Source organism: Salvelinus alpinus, chromosome 13, assembly GCF_045679555.1.
Source record: "Salvelinus alpinus chromosome 13, SLU_Salpinus.1, whole genome shotgun sequence".
NCBI classification, from domain to species: domain Eukaryota; kingdom Metazoa; phylum Chordata; class Actinopteri; order Salmoniformes; family Salmonidae; genus Salvelinus; species Salvelinus alpinus.
Genome location: NC_092098.1, coordinates 48,587,505 through 48,605,565, shown reverse-complemented (window position 1 = coordinate 48,605,565; position 18,061 = coordinate 48,587,505). Strand labels below are relative to the sequence as shown.

At 43.2% G+C, this 18,061-nt stretch overlaps 1 protein-coding gene across 1 annotated transcript; it reads left to right on the top strand.

Annotated features, from left to right (window-relative positions):
• The first annotated feature begins 12,466 nt into the window (after nucleotides 1–12,466).
• Nucleotides 12,467–13,199, top strand: LOC139536740 (uncharacterized). Its single transcript, XM_071337335.1, has 2 exons — nucleotides 12,467–12,498; nucleotides 12,656–13,199. The coding sequence occupies exons 1-2, from the start codon at nucleotides 12,467–12,469 to the stop codon at nucleotides 13,197–13,199; spliced, it is 576 nt and encodes a 191-aa protein (XP_071193436.1).
• Nucleotides 13,200–18,061: the final 4,862 nt, after the last annotated feature.

Sequence of the window (18,061 nt, the reverse complement as noted above, 5' to 3'; positions counted from 1 at the left end):
TACATTTTTGCCTGTTTTTCCAATGTATGAATCTGTTATTTAAATGTATATCTATGGGCTAATAGCAATAAGGCCAAATTCAATGTTTCATCAAATAATTGTTAAATATTTTTTGGGGATACCTACAGGGGTCATATAATTCCAAATCAAATAGCTAAATGATCCCTGGTTTGACCATCTTAAAACAATTCCATATGTTAACATAGTAGAAACCCAGCCCTTAGACTCTTGGGGGATACAATACGTATTTATTGTATGTGTAGCCCATGTATGTGTAGTGTGTAGCTAAATGTGTAGCTAAATGATCCTTGGTTTGACCATCTTAAAACAATTCCATATGTTAACTTAGTAGAAACCCAGCCCTTAGACTCTTGGGGGATACAATACGTATTTCTTTAGTAAAAAGACAGATGCTGGCTGATAATACTGCCATCACAGTTGAGGCAGAGGACATGTATGTGTAGCCCATGTATCTGATGCTATCTGGCCCCAAAAATATTATGGCATGTCATACTCTTTTTGGCCAGACAGCATTTTGTTACGTTACAGCCTTATTCTAAAATGTATTAAATAGTTTTTTCCCCCCTCATCAATCTGCACACAATTCCCCATAATGATGAAGCAAAAAAAATATTTTTAGAATTTTTTGCAAATGTATAAAAAATAATAATACATAAATATCACATTTACATAAGTATTGAGACCCTTTACTCAGTACTTTGTTGAAGCACCTTTGGCAGCGATTACAGCCTCAAGTCTTCTTGGTTATGACGCTACAAGCTTGGCACACCTGTATTTGGGGAGTTTCTCCCATTCTTCTCTGCAGATCCTCTCAAGCTCTGTCAGGTTGGATAGGGAGCGTCGCTGCACAGCTATTTTCAGGTCTCTCCAGAGATGTTAGATCGGGTTCAAGTCTTTGGGCTCTGGCTGGGCCACTCAAGGACATTCAGAGACTTTTCCCGAAGCCACTCCTGCGTTGTCTTGGCTGTGTGCTTAGGAAGGTGTATCTTCTCCCCAGTCTGAGGTCCTGAGCTCTCTGGAGCACGTTTTCATTAAGGATCTCTCTGTACTTTGCTCTATTCATCTACAAATCATTTTAAAATTGTTTCTTTGCTCAGAAAACTGGGTGGGGGGAATAAAACCGGGGTGCCAGTTGGAGAACCCGAGTGGGGTAAAGTACTAAAGTAAAAATATTTTTAAGTACTACTTAAGTAGCTTTTCTGGGGTATCTGTACTTTACTTTAATATTTATATTTTTGACAACTTTTACTTCACTACATTCCTCCAAACATTTTCCTTGACAAACCAAAGTACTCATTACATTTTGAATGCTTAGCAGGGCAGGAAAATTGTGAAATTCACAAATTTATCAAGAGAACACATGGTCATTTCTACTGCCTATGTTCTGGCACTCACTAAACACAAATGCTTCATTTGTAAATTATGTCTGAGTGTTGGAGTGTGCCCCTGGCTATCCGTACATTTAAAAAACAAGAAAATGGTGCCGTCTGGTTTGCTTAATATAAGGAATTTGAAATGATTTATACTTTTACTTTTGATATTTAAGTATATTTGGGCAATTGCATTTACTTTTGATACTTAAGTATATTTTAACCAAATACTTTTAGGGCTTTTACTCAAGTAGTATTTTACTAGGGGACTTTCACTTTTACTTGAGTAACTTTCTATTAAGGTATCTATACTTTTACTCAAGTATAACAATGGGTACTTTTTCCACCACTGGAAACCCTGCCATTTAGGCTACTCTCACATACAGAGAAAATGTGTTCAGCTTTGCTGATGCTGAAAAAATATGACAGCCATAATCATTGAATCAAATGTTTTTATAGTCCTTTTGTAAAAGTGATTCTGGACAGTGGGCAGCTGTAGATGTACAAGGCAAAAACGGTAGGCTAGTTTAGGAACGTGGTTTGTTGTGACGTTCTCGTTGTGTTCAACACGGCGGCCCCTATAGATTTAGAGCAGAAGAAGGTCAAATATGAAACCCTCTTTTCATTATTTTTATTGAATACAATGGTCGAAAAAATTTAACTGTACCGGGGACATGATTCAACTGCTGGGTTGTCGAAAAATATATAAGTGTCAGTTACAACAAAGGAGGGTTGTGCGCTAGCTAGTTAACGTTAGCTTCTTAATTCAGCTAGCTAGCTAAGCTCGTGGCAGTTAGGTTAGCTACAGATAGTATAACTTTTGACAATTCTACTCTTGGTTAGATAGCTACATGAAAATTAGCTTTGACACAATTATTCATATCAATGTTAGACCTACCTAGTAAAACAAAACTAGCTAGCCAAGTCAAAAGCGCAAAGCTAGCTAGCCTGATAGCTAGCTGCAGCAGAGCAGAGAGGGATCATCAATATTTTGACCAGACCTAGGTTCACTATTTGCAAACATTTCAAATACTTACTTTAGCTGTGAAAAACTTGAGCTTGCCTGTTGCAATAGAAAAGTCCCAAAATTGTAAACCCCACCAACCTCAAAAAGGCCATCAATGTCAAATAAGAATTTGTTCTTAACTGACTTGCCTAGCTAAATAAGGGTTAGATTAAAAATAAAAATAGTATATGAACTCAGGGCTGATGTTGACACAATGTTGTCTTATTTGTCCATGTAGGCCTTTGCAGAGCTGCAATCGAAAAAAGATTGACACACAACAAAAGGTGAAACTGGCAGGTCTTCAGATCGACCAGCTCACTGGCATGAAGAAACATGCCAACCTGACACGTGCAGAAATCAAAACCCTTCCCGGACAACACCCACATGTATGAAGGAGTAGGATGCATGTGAGTAGCACTCTCTGGCTGATTACTGTCTTTATTCACCAAGAGAACACTTCCCATGAAGTAACTTGTTTATGTTGCTGTCACTTATGATCTTCAGTAGCACAATTATGCTGACCTAAATGTAATCTCATCCTGTCCAAAGATCGGAGCGCAAATCTCACGTCACAATTTCGAAACATAAGCCTGGTTGTCAGGGGAAACCCATTACACATATAGACCTGATGTAGTAAGATCAGAATGAAATTCCCACCACCGTCATGACATAACCAGTCACCTTCCGTGCCTCTTTTACGCTGCTGCTACTCTCTGTTATTATCTATGCATAGTCACTTTAATAACTCTACCTACATTTACACATGACCTCAATTACCTCGACTAACCGGTGCCCCTACACATTGACTCTGTACCGGTACTCCCTGTATATAGCCTTGATATTGTTATTTTACTGCTGCTGTTTAATTATTTGTTACCCTTATTTATCTATTTTTTTACTTAATAGTTATTTTTCTTAAAACTTCTGAAAGCATTGTTGGTTAAGGGCTTGTAAGTCAGCATTTAGCATTTCACTGTAAGGTCTACACCAGTTGTATTCTCGCATGTGACAAATAATATTTGATTTGATTTAATTTGAACCCTCATTCACTTTCACTTCCTGTGTGTGTGTGTGTGTGTGTGTGTGTGTGTGTGTGTGTGTGTGTGTGTGTGTGTGTGTGTGTGTGTGTGTGTGTGTGTGTGTGTGTGTGTGTGTGTGTGTGTGTGTGTGTGTGTGTGTGTGTCGATAAATGTCTGTATCCTTCAATTTGTCTCGATTCCCTCTACTTAGACAATGTCCTTTGTTGAGTCTTGTACAGTTAGTGTACTGTTTTATCCCGAAAACAAGAACACCTCAGTTTATCATTGGGCGACATCGTGCCCAAATTTAACTGGAATTCAATGTGTGCTCTTATTAATGCCTCTCGCTAGCATGGCAAGGGTTAATGTTGGGTTAAAAAATTTTTTTACTGTTTTTTAAATGTGACTTCTTGTGAAGGGCTTCTCCCCTCACACCCTGATTTAATGGTTTCCCTCCCTTTCCTTTCCCCTCTCCTCTCTCCTCTTTCTCTCTCCTCTCTCCTCTTTCCCTCTCCTCTCTCCTCTTTCCCTCTCCTCTTTCCTCTTTCCCTCTCCTCTCTCCTCTTTCCCTCTCATCTCTCCTCTTTCCCTCTCCTATCCTCTTTCTCTCCCTCTCTCCTCTTTCCCTCTCCTCTCACCTCTTTCCCTCCCTCTCCCCTCTCTCCTCTCCCTCTCCATTTTCCTTCTCCTCTCTCCTCTTTCCCCCCCCCTCTGCTCTTTCTTTCCCTCTCTCCTCTTTCCCTCTCCTTTTCCCCTCTTCTCTCAATTTTCTTTTCCCCTCCCTCTCTCCTCTTTCCCTCTCCCTCTCTCCTCTTTCTCTCCTTTTCTCCTCTTTCCCTCTCCTCTCGATTTTATTTTTCCCTCCCTCTCTCCTCTTTCTCTCCCTCTCTCCTCTTTCCCTCTCCTCTCTCCTCTTTCTCTCCCCTCTCCTCTCTTTCCCTCTCATCTCTCATCTTTCCCTCTCCCTTTCCCCTCTCTCATTCTCTCCTCTTTCCCTCTCCTCTTTCCCTCTCCTCTCAATTTTATTTTTCCCTCCCTCTCTCCTCTTTCTCTCCCTCTCTCCTCTTTCCCTCTCCTCTTTCCCTCTCCTCTCTCCTCTTTCTCTCCCCTCCCCTCTCTTTCCCTCTCATCTCTCCTCTTTCCCTACCCCTTTCCCCTCTTTCCCTCTCTCCTCTCCCTCTCCTCTCTCCTCTCTCATCGTTCCCTCTTCTCTCTCCTCTTTCCCTCTCCTCTCTCCTCTCTCCTCTTTCCCTCTCCTCTCTCCTCTGTCCTCTTTCCCTCTCCTCTCTCCTCTTTTCCCCTCCCCCTCTCCTCTTTCTCTCCCTCTCTCCTCTTTCCCTCCCCCTTTCCCCTCTTTCTCTCTCCTCTCCCTCTTTCCTCTCTCCTCTTTCCCTCTCCTCTTTCCCTCTCCTCTCTCCTCTTGCCCTTTCCTCTCTCCTCTTTCCCTCTCCTCTCTCCTCTTGCCCTTTCCTCTCTCCTCTTTCCCTGTCCTCTCTCCTCTCCCTCTCTCATCTTTCCCTCTCCTCTCTCTTTAATGTAAGAAGTTTGGAACCACCAAGACTCTTCCTAGTGCTGGCCACCCAGCCAAACTGAGCAATCAGGGGAGAAGGGCCTTGGTCAGGGAGGACAACCATCTCTGCAGCACTCTCCAATCAGGCCTTTATGGTAGAGTGGCCAGACAGAAATCCACTCCTCCGTAAAAGGCACATGACAGCTCGCTTGGAGTTTGCCAAAAGGCACCTAAAGGACTCTCAGACCATGAAAAACAAGATTATCTGGCCCGTAGGAAACCAAGATTGAACTCTTTGGCCTGAATGCTAAGTAAGCATTACGTCTGGAAGAAACCTGGCACCATCCCTACGGGGAAGCATGGTGGTGGCAGCATCATGCTGTGGGGATGTTTTTCAGCGGCAGGGACTGGGAGACTAGTCAGAATCGAGGGACAGATGAATGGAGTAAAGTACAGAGAGATCCTTAATGAAAACGCACTCCAGAGAGCTCAGGACCTCAGACTGGGGCTAAGGTTCACCTTCACCAACGACAGATTTTCACCTTGTCAGCTCGGGGATTCGATCTTGCAACCTTTCGGTTACAAGTCCAACGCTCTAACCACTAGGCTACCTGCCGCCCCATACGCTGTAACGTAACAAAATGTGTTAAAAGTCAAGGGGTCTGAATACTTTGCCGAATGCACTGTACAGTATATGCTGTCAACGTACACAACATATACATTCTCATTGGTGAGTACAGAAACATCTGGTCCTTTTATATGATCACTTTGTGGCTTGGTCAATATAGAAACATGGCTTTTAGGGCTTGTTCTAATCAACGGTACATCTAATCTTCTTAATTTCCTGTCAGAAGTACAGAGTTACCTAACATAGCACACAAACAATGTTTGAGATCAACACACTGCATGTGATGTGTCCAAACAGATGTTACACGTACCTTCTAACCACTAAAGTCATAACCATATCTAATTTTCAATTCATGAATTTCAAGTCACTTTCTGAATTGACCCAAACCCTACTGTAGATGTTATAGTCACTGCACCCTGTTGTATTCACTGCACCCTGTTGTAGTCACTGCACCCTGTTGTAGTCACTGCACCCTGTTATAGTCACTGCACCCTGTTATAGTCACTGCACCCTATTGTATTCACTGCACCCTGTTGTAGTCACTGCACCCTGTTATAGTCACTGCACCCTGTTGTAGTCACTGCACCCTATTGTAGTCACTGCACCCTGTTGTAGTCACTGCACCCTATTGTAGTCACTACACCCTGTTGCAGTCACTGCACCCTGTTGTAGTCACTACACCCTGTTGCAGTCACTACACCCTGTTGTAGTCACTACACCCTGTTGCAGTCACTGCACCCTGTTGCAGTCACTGCACCCTGTTGCAGTCACTACACCCTGTTGTAGTCACTGCACCCTATTGTAGTCACTACACCCTGTTGCAGTCACTACACCCTGTTGTAGTCACTGCACCCTGGTGCAGTCACTGCACCCTGTTGTAGTCACTGCACCCTGTTGTAGTCACTGCACCCTGTTGTAGTCACTGCACCCTGTTGTAGTCACTGCACCCTGTTGCAGTCACTGCACCATGTTGCAGTCACTACACAATGTTGTAGTCACTAAACCCTATTGTAGTCACTACACCCTGTTGCAGTCACTACACCCTGTTGCAGTCACTGCACTGTGAATATTGACTTCATGCCAAGACCTAATCCCAGTTCTGGCATACTTTCCATTTTTCCTGAGTAACACAGCCTCTCTTTTTAAATTAGAAATGGATGTTTGTTTTCTCTTTGCAGTCTCAAATATAATTTGTAGCATTTTCTTTATCTTTTATGCTATTTATTTTTGAGACTAGTCTAACTTAAATGAATAATGGCTTATGGGCGTTTTTATATTTTCTGGAATGTAAGTGATATCTGTGAAAAAACAGACATCCCATGTTGGCCAAATACAAATTATGCAAATAATCTTTCGCACAACTTGTACAATATACAAATTTGTCGTTCCTAAGAAGTCTGTGGCTGTGTGAAAAGCCCTGTGTCTATTTAAAGAAACTTGACAGTGACACTGGGTTATCAGGCCATGAAGGAAGTGACTGAGAAAACCATCTCTCTATCGCAGAATGCATGGAATTCTCTCCCCTATGTGTGTAGATATGGAAAGTCTCTGTAGCATATTTAATGGGAATTCCAAGAGCTCTTCCTTACTCATGTTCCAGCAGACACAAATAGCTTTCACTAGACATTTCTCTATTTCTGAAGTACATACTAATGCACTCCTTATTATACTGAACAATAATATAAAAACTTGAGACATCTGTGACATTGTGTTGTGTGACAAAACGTCACATTTTAAAGTGGCCTTTTATTGTCCTCAGCACAAGGTGCCCCTGTGTAATGATCATGCTGTTTAATCAGCTTTAATCAGCTTATATGCCATACCTGTCAGGTGGATGGATTAACTTGGCGAAAGGAGAAATGCTCACAAACAGGGATGTGAACAAATTTTAGAGAAAAATGGGACCAACACTATGTGTTGCGTTTCATATTTCTGTTCAATGTAGAAATGTAATTACCAATGCAACTAACATGGAATGTATTATCCCAACAACAACTAGTGTCAAATATGTGATTGAACCACTGGTGTGAGATGGAGCTTCGATGACGGTATGACTGTTCCACCCTGACCTGTCAAGAACGTGGCCTGTGGGGACAAAGCTCCCATACACCTCCACCCTGTACCGTAGGAAATATTGGTCACAAAGAATGGCGTCAGCTGGCATTTCTGAACAAATGCTTTTCACTGTACCAGTCCTTTGTCCGCTATCGACCAGAACAGCAGTTTCTAGTTTCCCTGGAAACAAGGATTTCATTGCGTTCGGTGGGATTTTACTATGTTATATTAATCAACAGCTGTTCCTGGGCCCTCATTTATAAACATACATTTTAAACTAAATATCAGCGTGCGCCATTTTGTAACAGAAACTTGGGGCATGTTTCCTGTAGAAAATCGGACATGTCTTAAAACTGTGCGCATGTGAACCAGCGATATAACTCCACCTTTTATGGGGACAATAATGCCCTTATTTGCTCTATAGTTCGGATGTATTGGAATTAGGCCAAGAAAGTTGACCAGGGTTCCCCAACTGGTGACCCGCGGGTGGTTTTATTTGCCCCCCCCCCCCAAGTTTAATGAGCAACATTTTATTTTTTCATAGTTGGACATAAAATACTGTAAAAACACAAGGAAATCAGCTCCAAGTGATTTTAACTTAGGACATATGTTCTCAAGTATTCCCATGCATAATAGAGAGACAAATGTAAGCAAGGTTTGAAATGATTATGTTTCAGTCAAATATTATATCTGTTTGGGTTTCTTGTGGTCAATTTGCAGTCTACAAATGATATGTAATTTATGTACCGGCAGCCCCCAAACATGGCGCTCAAGAAAAAAAACGACCCGCGTTTTTAATTTAGTTGACGATCCTTGCATTAGGTTATCGAAAATAAATGGAGATTGCGAACTTGATCAAATGTCTTTGAAGGTGTTAGCAGAATGTTTTCTTGTGACATTTGCTGTATCTGACCGTTGCATATTGTTGTGGACCTGTAAATAGATTGTTTCAATTGTACTGTATGTTATAAACCATGCTCCCTTTCGTATGCATAGAGCAAAAAAACTCGAAATAATTATAGCCTATCTAATAGGCCCAATTAACTGAGAGATGTGCATGGTTGTTGTATGGGAATATGAACTCATCATGGCCAGAAAAGGTGAGGATTTTATTCTGCAATGGTTATGATATATGTATTATTTATTATGTTTGTAAATGACAAACGTCAATGGGAAAGGTGAACCGTCTGTTCTATTGTTAAACTATGCTTCGGCTCGCATAGAGCAAAATACTTAAAATAGCTTATCTGTTTACTACTGTGACGTGGGTCCAATTGAATGAGAGATGGGAGGAATGGTAGGTAGCCTGTGCTAACTTGTTGTTCGCCTATAGGCTATTTCGTGACACGAGTAGCCTATGACATCATCACAGTCAGAAAAGGTGGGGAATTTATTCTGCAGTTCATGGAAATGAAATAAATCATGGGAAATAAATGCATACTTCTAATTATTTTAGAATGCAAAGATTTAAAAAATATATATTCTCACTAACAGCAAATGATTCCATCTTGTTATTATATTTAGCTACCTGTTTTTAGGTTTTGAATAAAAGTGTCGTCATATGAACCCTACTACTATTCTACTTTTGCCTTCTTGCAATGCAGTGCTTCAACCACTAGAAACTGCGAACGCACGGTCTGATGTTTGCGGGAGGATAGGCACATTCTCACCTCAAATTTAGTTTTTTTTATGAATGCCAACTTTTGCGTGAGAACTGCCACGTACATGTTTTGGGGAAAATGTTGTACATACACAAGGTTTATAAACGAGGCCCCAGGTCTTAAAAACAAGACTAGTTTCCTGATGGGGATCATGCCATGGATTGGTTTGCTGCCACTTGTTGTTGGATCAATTGACCCCTTTCCACTCTTCAATATAACATGAGTACAAAACTGAATATAAACATATTTAAATAAAACATATACAAATATATTTCAGGGAAGGGATGTTGTGTCAGGTGTGTGCTCCTACAAGGGGTCTACTAGCTACTGTGGGTGAGTACTATGCAAACAAAGGGAAGTCTAATTTCTGTGGACACCTGTGAGGTCCTGCCGGAAACAATTGAGCCTGTTTCACTCCACACAGACCTCCTGTGCACCAGGAAGGGAGCAGGATGGTACAGGGACCTGTCTGGGGGTAAAAATATCTAATGCTCTGATTATAACTGTGGTTTTGGGATCATTTGCGTGTTGATGTCACTGCTCCTCAATGCTGGCGGTGTGACTCTCCCACAGACAGGATATGATGCACAGACAGTTACCCAACTCTCATCTCTGTTTCAGGAAGCTCCTTTCATCTAGTTGTTGGGTGGGATAGAGCATAAAAGAGCAGTGTACTCATTTTCCTGCAGACCACAACCTTTACTGTATGTTGAAAGTGCAAAAAGTCAGCACGAGACGCAGGTTTGGACAGATAATCCCAGAGTCACCACTAGACACAGGTTTGGACAGATAATCCCAGAGTCACCACTAGACATAGGCTTTTGATACAGTTGATCATGCTATACTAAGGCAGAGATTGTCGAGTGTAGGTCTTTCGGAGCATGCAGTTGCATGGTTTGCTAACTATCTGTCTGATAGAACTCAGTGCACTCAATTTGATGGGCTCATGTCTGTTAAATTGTCTGTCTGTAATGGTGTGCCCCAAGGCTCTGTACTTGGTCCTCTCTTATTCACTATTTATAAAAATAATTTAGACAAAAATGTCCAAAATGCTCAACTTCATTTTTATGCTGATGATACTGTTATTTACTGTTGTGCCTCGTCTCTTACAAAAGCTTTCCAGAACTTGCTAAAGGCTTTTTATACTGTTCAACATACCTTGTGTCAATTGAAGCTTATCCTCAATACTGACAAAACTAAACTAATGGTGTTTTCTAAAGAAAGAAATAGACCTCTGAACTTTTCACCTATTACTACCTGTCAGGGCAAGGAGATTGAGACTGTAACCTCATATAAATATCTTGGAATTTTAATTGATGACGGCCTCTCTTTTAAATTGCATATTCAACAATTGACAAAAAAATTGAAGCTGAAATTGGGATTTTATTTTAGGAATAAGGCCTGTTTTTCTTTTGAAGCCAGAAGGAGGCTGGTATCAGCTACATTTATGCCTTTACTAGACTATGGGGATATTTTATATATGAATGCTTCCGCTCAGTGTTTGAGATCAATTGACACCCTTTACCATGGCACTTTGAGATTTATTTTAAACGGCAAAACCCTTACGCACCACTGCACTTTGTATACCAGGGTTGGCTGGCCTTCTCTAGTCACTCGTAGGCTCAGTCACTGGTATACTTTTATTTACAAGGCCATTTAGGGTTTTCTACCATTTTATTTGTGCATTTTTATTGTTCAGAAATGTGGTGGGTACTCTCTTCGTTCGCTGGACTTTATCCTGCTAACTGTTCCAAATGTCCGAACTGAATTTGGTAAAAGGGCTTTTATGTACTCTACGCCATCGTCATGGAACTTGTCCCGATTGGTATTTTTAATTCACTGATGAATGACCTTGAGACTGAATCCTTGACCTGTCAATGTTTTTAGATTGCTGTTTTTGATTTGGTTATACTAGATTACTTGTAGTTTTTCATGTTGTTTGTCTATCATTTTTGTAATGACTTGGTGCTGCCTATCTTGGCCAGGACGCTCTTGAAAAATAGATTTTAAATTTCAATGAGCCCTTCCTGGTTAAATAAAGGTTTAATAATAATAATAAAACACAGGCTTGGACAGATAATCCCAGAGTCAACACTAGACACAGGTTTGGACAGATAATCGCAGAGTCAGCACTAGACACAGGTTTGGACAGATAATCGCAGAGTCAACACTAGACATAGGCTTGGACAGATAATCCCAGAGTCAGCACTAGACATAGGCTTGGACAGATAATCCCAGAGTCAGCATTAGACACAGGTTTGGACAGATAATCCCAGAGTCAGCACTAGACATAGGCTTGGACAGATAATCCCAGAGTCAGCACTAGACACAGGTTTGGACAGATAATCCCAGAGTCAGCACTAGACACAGGTTTGGACAGATAATCCCAGAGTCAGCACTAGACACAAGTTTGGACAGATAATCCCAGAGTCAGCACTAGACACAGGTTTTGACAGATAATCGCAGAGTCAGCACTAGACACAGGTTTGGACAGATAATCCCAGAGTCCGCACTAGACACAGGTTTGGGCAGATTATCCCAGAGTCAGCACTAGACATAGGCTTGGCCAGATTATCCCAGAGTCAGCACTAGACATAGGCTTGGACAGATTATCCCAGAGTCAGCACTAGACACAGATTTGGACAGATAATTCCAGAAATGCAAGCATGTCACTGGGAGTGTGTAGCACTATCATTACACACGAAAGCCATATTTTAGGGCTGTTGTTAACAGAAAGAATTTACTTCTGAATTCTTGTCACTAACCACTGTTTACAAAAACCCTTATTTCTGAATTCTTGTGTCACTTATCTGCAGTAAAATAGATGGTAGTGACTAACGCCCATACTTAAACTCCAGGGTACAGTATGCCTGTACAGCAGTGGGGCTGTAGAGTTTATTAGTACTAATGGAGATATTTCTTATTGAGACCAGATGAGTGAAACTGAAACCCATGGTTGTGTTGCGGGTTGGGAGAGGCTTATGGTTGCTGGCCAGTCCCTGGGTCCTGAGTTCTGTCTGGGCCTTGTCCGGTGGTGGGGTGTAATCCCAGACAAGCCCATGACGTCACCCTGGTCAACAATATGTCTTGTGGCTCTGGAGCACCGCTCAGGGTTTCCCTCTGACGGGACTGGGATCGTGCCATAGGTCAGGTCATAGACTCAGTCACCAGCCATACAAACTGCCATGTCAAACAGATGTTATTGTCCTCTTTTGCCAGCCAGTTCCGGTTGGCTCTAGTCTAACCTGTATTCCACGGTTACTGTGGCTACAACAACACATTGCTCCGTTGTCAGCTGAAAGACGGCAAATAGCAGACCGCATTTACAGGTCGTCTTCGACTTTTAGTCTTCTTCAATCTACGTACGTGGTGGGTTGGTTACCAGAAACAAGAATGCCCCCTTCCTGTATGCCCCCTTCCTGTATGCCCCCTTCCTGTATTCCCCCTTCCTGTATGCCCCCTTCCTGTATTCCCCCTTCCTGTATGCCCCCTTCCTGTATTCCCCCTTCCTGTATGCCCCCTTCCTGTATTCCCCCTTCCTGTATGCCCCCTTCCTGTATGCCCCCTTCCTGTATTCCCCCTTCCTGTATGCCCCCTTCCTGTATGCCCCCTTCCTGTATGCCCCCTTCCTGTATGCCCCCTTCCTGTATGCCCCCTTCCTGTATGCCCCCTTCCTGTATGCCCCCTTCCTGTATTCCCCCTTCCTGTATGCCCCCTTCCTGTATGCCCCCTTCCTGTATGCCCCCTTCCTGTATGCCCCCTTCCTGTATGCCCCCTTCCTGTATGCCCCCTTCCTGTATGCCCCCTTCCTGTATTCCCCCTTCCTGTATGCCCCCTTCCTGTATGCCCCCTTCCTGTATGTCCCCTTCCTTCCTGTAAAGGCCAAGTGCTTCCCACTGCCAGTGAATGAAACTCAACTCAAACTCTGAGTCACATTACTATTTGGGATGTCATATTTTGTTTTCACGCCTGCGTACAGAGAGACCACATAGCTGGGATTGACACCAGCGGTACCACACACACTGTATTTAGATCCAGCCTGGAGTTAACTTTTGTTTGTGCGTGACCTCATCTCTCTGGTGGCCCTTGAATGCTCGGGAGGGGTTCCACTGGTAATTAATGAGGTGACATGATGTCAACAGAATCCCAATTGGTCCCTCTCGTGATAGCCATCCGTGAGCGATGCCTGCGGTAATGACAATGACGTTAGGTATTGGGGGGGTCTTCAACGAGCCACTGTCATTGGCCACTGTACAGACTGTCGTTGTACTTTATCTGTGGTGTGTGGTGGGGGCCGATGACATGTCTTTTAAACACCCGTCAGCGTCCTTTGGTCTAGTCCTTCTCTTTTTCAACAGGTTGTTGTTTACATGGGGTGATGTATATTATGAATACCCCTGGGGGGTTTCGAGGGGTGGGGTGATGTATATTATGAATACCCCTGGGGGTTTCGAGGGGTGGGGAGATGTTGGTGGATCGGTTTCATGGCACGGGTGTCACTCTGAAATATCTCTACAAGGAACCATGATTACCTCTCCTCTGACATCAGGACAAATTTAGCTCTGTTAACTCATGCTCTTCAAAGGACCAATGTGTGTTTTGGTTTCTGCACTAGTTGTCCGTATGAAATGTTGCTGACTCAGCTCCACAATGTACATCACTTCCAGTTGAGTGGAGAATAGAGTTTTTGGAGTGAACCTCTAATTACAGTTGATTCTTAAATCCTTACCGTGTACAGTGCGATCCTTACCGTGTACAGTGCGTTCCTTACCGTGTATAGTGTGATCCTTACCGTGTACAGTGCTGCGTTCCTTACCGTGTATAGTGTGATCCTTACCGTGTATAGTGTGATCCTTACCGTGTACAGTGTGATCCTTACCGTGTACAGTGCGTTCCATACCGTGTATAGTGTGATCCTTACCGTGTATAGTGCGATCCTTACCGTGTACAGTGTGATCCTTACCGTGTACAGTGCGTTCCTTACCGTGTACAGTGCGTTCCTTACCGTGTACAGTGCGTTCCTTACCGTGTACAGTGTGTTCCTTACCGTGTACAGTGCGATCTTTATCGTGTACAGTGTGTTCCTTACCGTGTACAGTGTGTTCCTTACCGTGTACAGTGCGTTCCTTACCGTGTACAGTGCGTTCCTTACCGTGTACAGTGTGTTCCTTACCGTGTAAAGTGCGATCCTTACCGTGTACAGTGTGTTCCTTACCATGCAATCCTTACCGTGTACAGTGCGTTCCTTACCGTGTACAGTGCGTTCCTTACTGTGTACAGTGCGTTCCTTACCGTGTACAGTGCGATCCTTACCGTGTACAGTGCATTCCTTACCGTGTACAGTGCGTTCCTTACCGTGCAATCCTTACCGTGTACAGTGCGTTCCTTACCGTGTACAGTGCATTCCTTACTGTGTACAGTGCGTTCCTTACCGTGTACAGTGTGTTCCTTACCGTGTACAGTGCGATCCTTACCGTGTACAATGTGTTCCTGAAAGTATTCACACCCTTTTGACTTTTTCCACATTTTGTTATGTTACAGACGGAATTTCAAATGGATTACATTGAGATTGGGTCACTGGCCTACACACAATACCCCATAATGTCAAAGTGGAATTATGTTTTAGCCCAAACATACAATTATCTGTAAGGTCCCTCAGACGAGCAGTACATTTCAAACAGATTCAACCACCAAGACCACAGAGGATTTCTAGATGGGTAGATGGGTAAAAATAAATAAATAGCAGACATTGAATATCCCTTTGAGCATGGTGAAGTTATTGATTACACTTTGGTTGGTGTATTAATACTACCAGTCACTACAAAGATACAGGCGTCCTTCCTAACTCAGTTGTCCGAGAGGAAGGAAACCGCTCAGGGATTTCACAATGAGGCCAATGGTGACTTTAAAACAGTTACAGATTATTATTTTTTTGTAGTTACTTCACAATAATGACCTAAGAAGAAGAAACATATTCCAAAACATGCATCCTGTTTGCAATAGGGCACTTAAGTAAAGCTGTAAACAATGTGGCAAAGAAATTAACTTTATGTCCTGAATACAAAGCGTTATGTTTGGGGCAAATCCAACACATCACTGAGTACCACTCTTCATATTTTCAAGCATGGTGGTGGCTGCATCATGTTATGGGTATGCTTGTCATAGGGAAATACTAGGGAGTTTAGGATAAAAAGAAGTAGAATATAGTTAAGCACAAGCAAAATCCTAGAGGAAAGCCTGGTTCAGTCTGCTTTCCAACAGACATTGGGAGACAAATTCACTTTTTAGCAGGACAATAACCCAAAACACAAGGCCAAATATACAATGGAGTTGCTTACCAATTCAAAGTAGTTCACTCCAGAAACTGTAGTCTCCACTCAACTCTGTGGATGTGATGTGCAGTGGGGTCTGAAATTGACACCCTTGATAAAGATGAGTGGAAATGACTGTATAAAATAAATAATTAAAATACTGAGCTTGTATTGTATGCTTCAAAACAATTGGGAAATTATATTATTTTATACTAATATTATTGCTCTACAAAAGGTTGGGGTAAAACATTCTTGACACCCCTGTTTTCAATACCTTTCAATACCTCACCTTGCGAGGATAACAGCACTGAGCCTTTTTCTAAAAAGATTTATGAGTTGGAGAACACATTGGTAGGGATCTTAGAGAATTCCCTCATACAGAATCCTCCCAGTCCCTGAACGACGACACGGATAATCTAAGGCTGGCTGGGTTTTCGGTGCATCGGCAGGACAGAGCAGCTACGTCTGGGCGGGTGCATGTGTATATTTTTCAATAACAGCTGGTATGCAATGTCTAATATTAAAGAAGTCTCAAGGTATTGCTCGCCTGATGTAGAGTACCTTATGATAAGCTGTAGACCACACTATCTACCAAGATAGTTCTCATCTATATTATTAGTAGCCGTCTATTTACCACCACAAACCGATGCAGGCACTAAGACTGCACTCAACGAGCTGTATAAAACCATAAGCAAACAAGAAAATGCTCATCCAGAAGCGCTACTAGTGGCCGGGGACTTTAATGCAGGGATACTTAAATCCGTTTTACCTCATTTCTACCAGAGTGTCACATGTGCAACCCGAGGAAAACAACTCTAGACCACCTTTACTCTACACACAGAGACGCATACAAAGCTCTCCCTCGCCCTCCATTTGGCAAATCTGACCATAATTCTATCTTCCTGATTCCTGCTTACAAGCTAAAACTAAAGCACGAATTACCAGTGACTCGCTCAATACGGAAGTAGTCAGATGACGCGGATGCTACGCTACAGGACTGTTTTACTAGCACAAACTGGAATATGTTCCAGGATTCATCCAATGACATTGAGAGTATACCACCTTAGTCACCGGCTTCATCAATAAGTGCATTGACGACGTCGTCCGTCAGTGACCGTATGTGCATCTCCCAACCAAAAGCCATGGATTACAGGCAACATCTGCACCGAGCTAAAGACTAGAGCTGCCGCTTTCAAGGAGTGGGACACTAATCCGGACGGTTCTAAGAAATCCCAAACCATCAAACAGGCAAAGCGTCAATACAGGACTAAGATTGAATCCTACTACACTGGCTCTGATGCTCGTCGGATGTGGCAGGGCTTGCAAACTATTACAGACTACAAAGGGAAGCCCAGACACTAGCTGCCCAGTGACAGGAGCCTACCAGACAAGCTAAATACCTTTTATGCTCGCTTCGAGGCAAGCAACACTGAAGCATTCATGAGAGCACCAGATGTTCTGGATGACTGTGTGATCACACTCTCCGTAGCCTATGTGAGCAAGACCTATATACAGGTCAACATTCACAAAGCCGCGGGGCCAGACGAATTACCAGGACACATGTGTGGACCAACTGGCAAGTGTCTTCACTGACATTTTCAACCTCTCCCTGACCGAGTCTATAATACCTACATGTTTCAAGTAGACCACCATAGTCTCTGTGCCCAAGAAACCGAAGGTAACCTGCCTAAATTATTACTGCCCCGTAGCCCTCATGTCGGTAGCCATGAAGGCTGGTCATGGCTCAAATCAACACCATCATCCCGGAAACCCTAGACCCTCTCCAATTCGCATACTGCCCCAACAGATCCACAGGTGACGCAACCTCAATCACACTCCAAACTGCCCTTTCCCACCTGGACAAAAGGAATATGAGAATGCTGTTCATTGACTACAGCTCAGCGTTCAACACCATAGTGCCCACGAAGCTCATTGCTAGGACCCTGGGACTAAACACCTCCCTCTGCAACTGGATCCGGAAATTCCTGACAGGCCGCCCCCAGGTGGTAAGGGTAGGCAACAACACATCTGCCACGCTGATCCTCAAAACTGGGGCCCCTCACGGGCAGTCCCCTCCTGTACTCCCTGTTCACCCACAACTGGGTGGGTGAACAACACCATCATTAAGTTTGCTGATCACCGACAACGATGAGACAGCCTATAGGGAGGAGGCCAGAGACCTGGCAGTGTGAGACCTGGCATTTTCAACCTCTCTCTGACCGAGTCTATAATACCTACATGTTTTAAGTAGACCACAACAACACATCTGCCACACATCTGCCACTGCCTCAGGGGCAGTCCCCTCCTGTACTCCCTGTTCACCCACAACTGCGTGGCCAAGCACGACTCCAACACCATCATTAAGTTTGCTGATCACCGACAACGATGAGACAGCCTATAGGGAGGAGGCCAGAGACCTGGCAGTGTGGTGCCAGGACAACAACCTCTCCCTCAATGTGAGCAAGACAAGGGAGCTGATT

Bases quoted from the DNA above. Each gene is read 5' to 3' on its own strand.
- LOC139536740 (XM_071337335.1), top strand. From the start codon at position 12,467: ATGTTATTGTCCTCTTTTGCCAGCCAGTTCCG. The intron at 12,499-12,655 runs GTTGGCTCTAGT...GTTGGTTACCAG, and splicing joins TCTTTTGCCAGCCAGTTCCG to AAACAAGAATGCCCCCTTCC.